We start from the raw sequence: 9,741 nt of genomic DNA, 5'->3' as shown, positions 1-9,741 counted from the left end.
GGAAGGTGCGATGAAGCCTTCGTAAAGGCAGAAGGTGGCGTTAAGTTCGTGGTATTTCACGTTGAACTCTATCAGCAGAAGTTGGGGAGGAGGGTGTCAGGTTGTCTTACTTTTTAGGTAAAAACCGTGTATTTCAGGTATCTAGGATTCCTGATAAAGTTTAGTATTTTCTTTTTTATTATTTCTTTAGGCCGTTATACTCTTGTTTTGCTTTATAAGAACATAGAGCAAGACAGAGTGAACTTATCTGAAGACATGTTTATGTATCTCTGAACCACAAGGTCTGTTGTGCTGTCAAAGAAGGGCATCAGATGAGTTTGACACACTTTGTTCTCAGCTTGCCTGTTTTGTCTGTCTCATATCAATTTTTTACCCTTTAAGCACTGAAGAAATGCTGTTTAGGCATCTTTCTTGGAGTTGTAATTTCTCTAATGGCTTTCATATAAGTTTGATAGGAATCCACAATGAATCTGAGGTGAACAGCTGTCTTGTTACCTAAGTTCATGTTTGCTGTTGCTAACCTTTTCTTTTTCTGCTCTTATGGTTTTGTCATTATTGCTAACTTGATGTTCACAATCTTTTTTTTTTTTTTTCCTTCAGGAAAGTGCTAAAAGAATTAGATTACTGAATTCGCCATCAAAAGATAATACCACTGCCTTCTATGGAATAAATCAGTTTTCTCACCTGTTTCCTGAAGAGTTCAAAGGTACACTTTCTGGCTGCTGCTAATGACTTTTCTATTATTTTCCTTATTCTTTCCCAGAACCTTGTATATTTCACGTTTACAGATTCTTCCAGTGATGATAGTCAGCTAGTTTGCAATGTCTGGTACCAAACTGTAAGTACTTCTGAAGGGTACAGCAATCCCCTTCTTGTTTCTCTAGTCTTGCAAGGTTAAATTGCCCAGAGCCTGAATTGATTTAGTACACAGACCCTTCTTCCCTTCTTCCCACTGGGCCTTAAAAGCCTTCTTCAGTTGTAACAGTTATAAAATTGGAAAATACAGAAGATTCTTGAACAGTCTTAAGTTCCTGTTCTCAACCCCAAGACAAAATTGATTACAATCCAGACAGTGCTTGGACGTCCAAAGCTGTACAAGATAGCTATGACTTTCAAGAGCAATATGACATACTTCATTTTTTTACTAAGAAAATTTGTGTAATATCTAACCTAATCCTCCCTTCTTGCCATTAAAGTTTACTGTTACATGTTCTAGTCATTGCAAGATTTCACACCCCTTTTAATTTTAAATAATTAAGCAGCTTTTTTTTGTGGAAAAACTAGAAATTTGAGTGTGTTTCAGAACCTTTAAATTTCTCTTATTTTTCCCCTTTTGTCTGACTAAAATAAAGAAATATTTTTCCAGTAAGTAAAATGGTGTGAAAAACTTGAAACAAAACTTGTTTTTTGGAATGGCTATTGATCAGCTTTAGTAAATCTTATGCTTTGTACCCACATTCCCTTACATGGATTATTTCTGTTCTTTCTAGGACTATAGGAATTCTGGAGTATAATGATTGTTTTAAAATACATGAATTTTTTATGGGTTTGAGAATAAGATGTAATCTCATGATTGTGACTGCAGATCAAAGTTACCTCTGTGGCTTCTAGTAAAATAATTGTTTGTTATTTTTTTATTTTTATTTTTAGTTAGTAGATTTATAGATGTTTGTATTCTGTGTTTAGCTATTTACTTAAGAAGCCTACCTCACAAACTTCCCAGATACATAAAAGTGCCAAAGGGAAAGGAAAAACCTTTGCCAAAGAAGTTTGACTGGAGGGACAAGAAGGTCATTGCAGAAGTGAGAAATCAGCAAACAGTAAGTCCTTTCCTGGTTCTCAAGCACTGCTCAGAGACAGTTCCAGCAGGTACGTCATAGAGCACAGTGAAGATTTTGGAAGAGACCTCAACACTGCCTCAAGACTTCCTGGGGCGCTGGCCCAAGTATGGCCTGTTGAACATATACATAGCATTTTATGCAAAGTGGAATTAGACTTAAAAGCATGAGATGTAAAAGTTGTGCATTTAGAAACTGTGCAATTATACACTGTAATACATTTTTTTTTATCTAGTTAACTAAATCTGCACTTATTTTGTACCATGTGTATTTTGTACTTTCCTGAAGAGACTGAGGTAAGTTCAGTACCTGACCTCATCCCCCTGTTTCACCTGGATGGGTATAGATCCTTTGCTGTTGCTTTCTCTCATGCCCTTGGCTGTCCAGCACCCATCTTTACCATCAGACAACTCAGGGGATGCATTCATGACAGGAAGATAACCAGACCCCACATGATTACAGTTTTTCCCAAAGTGGTTATGGTCACTGGTAAGAAACAAACTGTCAAATCCCCAGTATATTTCCTCTCTGTCCTTCACATAGTGTAACCTGGACTTTGCCTAGGAATAAATTCTGCTTCCTATTTTAAAGAGTCTAGAACTGCAGTATAGATTCTGTTACTGGCTCTGAATTTTTCTATTATATTTAATTTCAGTTTACTGTTCCTTAAACTGCAATCTGATATATTTCTGGAATGTTGTAGACTGTCTCCTTTACTGCAGCCTTTTCAAAAACTTACTAACTAGTGTGGTTAAAAAATAATTTCATCCTGAGCCCCAATGCTTCTTTAAGAAAATAGATATCTTACAGTAAAAACCATCTTCAGACCTATCTTAAAGGGCAAAAATGAATCAGGAAGGAATCCTTAAAATAAGACACCCATAATGTAAAAACACCCATAAAAGCTTTCAGAGAGCAGTATAGGGGAAAAACAAAACAAAACAAAAAACCAGTTCAATATTTTAAATGGCTGATTAATTTTTTTTATTATTGCCTTAAAAATTATGTTCAAGGATGAGGTAGTAAATGAAGAGCATTAGAAGACCGTTTTGACTCTTTTTTTTGTTTTCATATCAGGCTTTAAAAACAAAGCTGACTACTTCTTTCTCCCCTGCTTCCCTTTGTTCCAGTGTGGAGGCTGCTGGGCTTTCAGTGTTGTGGGTGGTATAGAATCTGCCTACGCAATTAAAGGCAATAACCTGGAGGAACTCAGCGTACAGCAAGTTATTGACTGTTCGTACAATAATTACGGCTGCAGCGGGGGATCCACTGTTAGTGCTTTGAGCTGGCTGAACCAGGTTTGAAACTTTTCATAGACCTTGAACCCTTCCTTAGCTTTTGTCTTAACATTCTTTTTTACTGGGAAAAAGTGATGGGGAAGGTGGGAGTGCACAGCGGATCTGATTTTTTATGTATGTGTGTGTGTGTGTATGTATGTATGCATATATGTATGTGTGTGTATATATACATACACATAGTTATTTAGTCTGGAATCAAGAGAAAGTTTGTTCAAGCAACATTGAAACTTGATTGGAATTTATCATCTATATGTGGTTCTTGTGAAAGTAACAAATCGACCCACAGGGGCTGCACATAACGTTCCTTGAAAGCTCCGGCACTTCCGCTGAATTCACTTGGAACCGCAAACATACGGCACCAGTGTAGAAGGAGCCATTTATCTATGCGTCATTTTGTGGATTTTAGTGTCCAGTTTAGGCACCAGCCTCTGGGGAAAAGGAGGGATGTTGAGATTTTCTACTTTCCAGTTTCTGTGGTTTCTCTTGAAAACACTGTAAAGTCATGGAGGAGTGTGGGGAACCTCAGACTGAAATTGACTGTGTTTACCTTTGTTTCACATGCAACCCAAAACAATGAAAATGCAGACTTAGTTTCTACTTCAGTTGTAGCTAACACATTTCATTAATGAAAAATGCAAAATATGCGTTAATAATATATGTAAGCAGAAACATTTTAATGTCTTTGAAATAAAAAGTACTCTCTAGGATGACAGTTTGAGTTGTGAGAATGTAAAAATAATTCCTTAGGTTCTTTAAGGTTTTTTAAAAAGCTGATTTTCCTTTTTAAGAAACTCTGTAACCTCTAAAGATTTATATAACCTCAGCTAATAACAATCTAGATAACTTGTTTAAGTTTGCAAGTCAAGAAAGGCAGAGGATATTCATCTGGATTCCTCTGAAGCAAAATTCTCTCTTGCTTGGCAACAAAGGGACTACAGATGAATTAGACTGGAGAAGACACCGTCATAAACATACTGCACTGCAGAAGACAACAAAAGTGTGAAAGGTTGATGCCATATCTTTGTAGTTGGCTTTGGACTGTGGCAGCCATTATAATACATTACATATTGGCATGAGGATTTGATGCTAATAGCAGAATTGAACTTAATTTCAATATTTGATAGAACTGTTCTTGGAATATTTGTAGTCCTTGAACTGTCCCAAGGAGAGGATAGTTTTGTGTGTGGATATCATTTGAAGAGAATGAATAGTCATTCCTTAAATGAATGCATAGTCTCTGTGTCTTGAAATTGATGAGATTACTCGTGAGGCTAGTTTAAACCAGGTATACCTTTTAAATTTTATTCATTATTTAAAGACTTCTGAATCCCTTCTGAAGTTTTCTCCACCAACAAGGAAACTAGAGATAGTAAATATCTTATTTCCCAACATGATATTCTTAATTCTAATCTCGACAAGAACACAGTGAATTTTGAGTGAGTTCTGTGGTCATTTTCTACATGTTTTGATCTGCAGTGTTAAAGTCAAAGGCATTGAATTCTCATTTATTTATCTTCTTGCAGACAAAAGTAAAACTTGTGAGAGATTCAGAATACGCTTTTAAAGCTCAGACAGGACTGTGCCATTATTTCGGTCACTCAGACTTTGGAGTTTCAATAACAGGATTTGCTGCATATGACTTCAGGTAGCTACTATTGATTCTTTTTATTTGCTGTACTTTTCCTTCTGTGTTCACTAACTGTGGAGTAAACTAGAGCCAATAGTGCATTGACCAGCCAAAGGTTATGAGCTTGATTGCATCAGTCTGTAGCTGTGTTCTGGGTAAGAATTAACACATAACATTTTTGAGGGTTATGGCTTGCCACAGTGAATCCATTCAACCCTGCTATCACTAAGCTTGTTCAAATTAGAAAGCTTAAGTCAGTGTCTTGAAATTAGGTCTTTTCAGTTGGCTCTGTTTAAATTGTCAGTTACAATTTTAAATATATGCCAAGTGAACATTACATTGCTTAAGTATCAGAAATAGTAAATCCTACCAATGGTAGTTGGAATTTGTTGAAAAATCTAGGAACTATTCCGTTATTTCAGAATTCATCCGTTTGCATACTCACTCTCATCCTCATCCCGTCCATGACTTAGCAAACTGTTGTCAGCTGAATTTTGAAAAGACAGCTGGTAGTTCTTAAGGTTTCTGTACCAAGAAAGTTTGTTTCTAATTTTTATCAGTACAATACAGCTGCATACCAAACTTCAACACAAGAAATAGAATTTTTACTAGGAATTTAATTACTGCCAGATATAAGTAACTAAAATCAATTACAGCTTTGCCCGTCTGTATTTGACAAATTCAGTTATTACACATATCATGCAGTGATAAAGATTTCTTGTTCCAGTATATTATGTAAGTACAACTGCATGAGGATGGTAATGTCTGATAGTGATAATGTCCTGTGTTCTGGTATGTTTGAGACACATATTTTAGTGTATTCTTGTGCATGATACAAGAGGTACTTCTGCTTGTTTTGTCCATGACTTCTTGCTAATGGTTTGTCCAAAGCTGGTTTTTAGTTGAGGAGTGATGTATAAAAGGTATGTAGTGCTCACCACTGCCCACTGACTTGACCCAGGATCCTACTTCCTTTTAATAATATCATATCTTTGGATCTACACCTTTCCCAAAGTCTATGTGCCCTGTATTTGTGTTACTTTGTTGTTGTATATGAAATACATATTTACTGATGTATGTTATGTGGTGTGTAGAACTCATAGGAAATGGTTGAATTATTTGATTTTTAAATTGTACTTAACAAGTAGATTACCACCTCTCCAGTTGCTTTAGTGGGCTAACTTAAGTCACTTGGAGTTATCACTCACTTCTTTCACAGCGATCAGGAAGAAGAAATGATGAGGATGCTTGTTAACTGGGGCCCTTTGGCAGTAACAGTAGATGCCGTTAGCTGGCAGGATTATCTTGGTGGGATCATACAGTATCACTGCTCCAGTGGAAGAGCAAATCATGCTGTTCTTGTCACGGGTTTTGACAGAACAGGTGCGTTTCCATCAACTGAACATCAACCCAGTAGGTTTTCTGTTTTTTCTCTTACTTGCAGCTTGCCTCCTGTGAGGCGGGTGATTAAAATCCAGAACTGGGTGTTCTGCTGAGGGCTGTTTGGTTTTGTGTTCCATTGGTTCTGGAAGTGCAGCCTGGTCCCAGGAGAAAAATTCGTATTGTCTGTGCTCCTTCAGTTCTGTGGGACCTCACGTGCTTGTAAATTCATGAAGACAGCTCTATGTGTCTTTATGCTAGCAGAGGATATATCCAGCCTGTTCAACACTGGACTGTTAGCTCTGTCCTCTATGTGAACAGCAGAAGGTATCACTGTACTGTAGAATCAAACCATCAGAAACTATGAGATATTAAAATGGTAATTAACTCTTTAGAGTGTTAGAATTTTTTTGTTCTTCCCATGTTTCATCTTTTCTCTTGTTTACACAAATGTCTCTTTCAGGTAATATCCCTTACTGGATCGTACAGAACTCTTGGGGGCCTACATGGGGAATAGATGGCTATGTTCATGTTAAGATGGGCAGCAATGTCTGTGGTAAGTCTGACAAAAAGTAATTACAGTGGTGAAGGCCACACGCTGCGGTATGTTTCTCCATGTAAGTAAAGCAATATAATGGGATCCTCAGAAAGGAAATAAAAATCGTTGCTGTGTTTTAAAAGAGGGTAGATGAGTGCAGGTGGAAAGGTAAATATAGCAGTTGCTAGTTCAACCAAGCCATATAGCTGAATGTTTGAAAAACAGCATGCAAAGGTAAAGCCATGTAAGGTATAAAAAATAAAGTGCTGTTGTACCTTACCATGTGGAGGTAATGGCACTGTAAAGTGTACAGTCGTGTGTTGTGGTTGTAGGTTACTGCCATCACTCTACTAAGTGTATGTAAAACAGCTGCTCTCCTTGGCTGGTGGATGCAATTATCTCTGGGCTCAGTTTAGCAAAAACATATGGAAAGTGGATCTGCTTGTGCTTGGGAATTGTGGCCCCTGCTTGTGGCTTTTCTTGTAGGAGAGAAGAATATCCTTTTATTGCTAATTCCATCTCCTGCCCTGTTACCATCTGCATGAGATTTTTCTTGGCATTTGAGGGGGTTTTGTAGTGTTAAATACCCAGTTTCTTCTGAGTTGCTGGATGTGGAGGTGAGGCAGATGAAGCTCCTGTTTACCAGCAAAGATTGCTGAACCAAATTGCTGGGATTGGACTACTAGATAATAAGTGTTGCATGTCTGTTGAATTTCTGTCTGTTAGATTAACACTGTAGGTCTTCTGTTGGTGTTTCCTTCTATGAATGTTTCAAAGTAGCTCTCAGAGTCATTGTAAAAGGTGTTAGGGGATGAAAATCATCTGGAAATAAAAATAGGTAATACTCAGCTTCCCTGCACTCAGTGACGATCAGGACAATGTATCCAATCATAGCTTTTCCATGCTGCTGCAGTTTTTGTTGTATGAACAAACTATTTGGAAAGAAAAATTTAGAAGTAGTGATAATTAAAGCACGTCAATTTTAGAAATGGTCTGGAAGAACAGTTGTGTTATTTTCAAAATCCATTCTCCCAAAAATCAGGATCTTTCACGTTTTCTGTAGTTTGTCACACAAGAACAATTCAGCAGTGGCCAGTAGTTGCTCTGTTTCCCCCACAATTGCTGTCTTCTGATTTAGAGGTGCTCTAACACCACTTTTGAGGGTGTAAGAGCCATCACCCTTCGATACATTCACAGGCTGTGGTCAGACTTTGCTTTTAGTGCTGGAGTGCAAGAGTGCAAAAGGAGCTGAGCATGAGTAAAAGCCTGTTTTGCTCTGTGTTTGTGCGTGTATGAGTGTTCGAAAATATGTTTTGTAATGGAATTTGTGATCTCTCAGTTGATTTGTCTCTCAGTCAGCTTTCAAAGCTACATAGCTTCATATTGTCTATCCATTGCTAACGAATACAATTAAAAGGGAAGAGGGTATCAAGGTTTAGATTGCTTTTCAGCATCCAGATTGGACCATTGCTGAATCCTCAAAAAGGATCTAAAGTTTTGAACATGAAAGCAGAGGAAGGAGGAGTGTAGAGCGCAGCTATAAATAGTGCCAGGCAATGAAGAAGTGAGAGGGTTGCAGCTGATTCCCTGTCCCCGCTCCCCAGCAGTTCACCTACTGTCATGGCATGGAGGAGGGAGGGCATTATATAAATGTGAATTCTGGGAACTTACTTCTGGCAAGTTTCCACTTCCAATATTTATAAATTTTTGTTTGTTTGTTTCATTTCTAGGTATAGCAGATACAGTTTCATCGGTGTTTGTTTGACACTTACTGGCCAAGCACCACAGTTATCATTTGGATAACAGCTTGGCACACACTTTATGTGCAGACTTACTTCAACATTTTCTACAATAAGAAATGACTGTAAGGGCAATTCCTGCTCTTAGGCAGTACAGGAATGGGTTGGCTGAAGTTTTTAAAAGCATTTTTATTTGCTGTATGTGTTGACTATCAAATCTCTTGTGGAATAAGAAGACTAGGAATTGGTTGCAGAGTATGCAAAAAGAAGTTACAAGATAGACTGAAACTGTGAATGTGAATTCTATCCAGATGTTGAGTACTACTCCATAAAAGAAATCTTACAAGGAAAGAAGTGATGAAAAATTATAAGAAATTTGGATCAAATAATCAGTAGTGTGACAGAATATAATCAAAATGCTTTGAATATCAGAAGAACCGTGGTTAGGTCCGCTTTTATTGTGGGGGAGGAGGGCAGTTGGAAGAAATTATTCTCTGTTTTGCTTTAATAACTGTCTTGGCTTTTCTAGCACCTCTGACAGAGACACACATTTTGTCTTCCTGCTTTTTGTCAAATCCAACTTTTTCTCTACAGCTAGAGTAAGAGAAGAGGGAAATGGAGGGTCAAAGTTGTTTCCTCAGCACCCACTGTCTTTGAAGTGCTGCAGTCCTTCAATTTCAGTCTTCAGATCTCTATTGGGTAAATGTAACCTCAGAGCTCTTCAGAGCAGAGAACTTGTTTTCAAAAGTGCCTGGAATATCAGTCTTCTGCATTAATTTGTTAGATGGATAGAAGAGTAAGAAGTAACTGTTTGTAGACAAACAGAGGCAGTTCTAGTGGTTTAAGATCATGTGTCCTGGCAGGAAGTATGTAGTTGCAAATCAGCCTTTCCATACTTTGAGAAGGCACATCAGTTCTTGAAGCCTTCTCGCTTCTCTGCTTCATGACTAACAGTGAGGCCAGTTGCAAAGCAAACTGAAAAACCTTATTTATTATAGAAAAATTGTGAGGGTGGGGGCTATTAATACATATTTGCCACCTTTGGAAAGTCGGCAATTACAGAATACTCCAAACAGAGTGGATGTTACCCTACATTAATTGAATTAATAGGTGGGACTTACTGGGAATCAAAAGATGGTTCCAGCCCTGCTGACCTGTAAAACCGCACTTGCAGGCAGATGTAACTGGAATTCACAACCAAACATGTACTTCTAAAGTGCTCTGAATCTGTCACTGGGAATGCTTTACCTGTATCCTTTCTGAAGCACCACTGTGAGAAGTATTGAAGCAATTCTGTAATTTTTGCACTCAATTACTGTCC

At 37.7% G+C, this 9,741-nt stretch overlaps 1 protein-coding gene across 1 annotated transcript; it reads left to right on the top strand.

The window, feature by feature from the left end:
- Nucleotides 1-600: 600 nt before the first annotated feature.
- On the top strand, nucleotides 601-8,479 carry CTSO (cathepsin O; the record flags this gene model as incomplete). The annotated part of the gene is made up of 7 exons (XM_010167895.1): nucleotides 601-706; nucleotides 1,687-1,820; nucleotides 2,969-3,136; nucleotides 4,660-4,781; nucleotides 5,983-6,146; nucleotides 6,607-6,699; nucleotides 8,412-8,479. Coding segments are annotated over 7 exons (822 nt in total), but the record flags the coding sequence as incomplete, so codon positions are not given.
- Between the last annotated feature and the right edge of the window lie 1,262 nt (nucleotides 8,480-9,741).

The sequence above is a fragment of the Antrostomus carolinensis genome, unplaced genomic scaffold (genome assembly GCF_000700745.2).
Source record: "Antrostomus carolinensis isolate BGI_N321 unplaced genomic scaffold, ASM70074v2 scaffold2870, whole genome shotgun sequence".
NCBI classification, from domain to species: Eukaryota; Metazoa; Chordata; class Aves; order Caprimulgiformes; family Caprimulgidae; genus Antrostomus; species Antrostomus carolinensis.
This window is presented reverse-complemented; position numbering and strand designations above follow the sequence as displayed.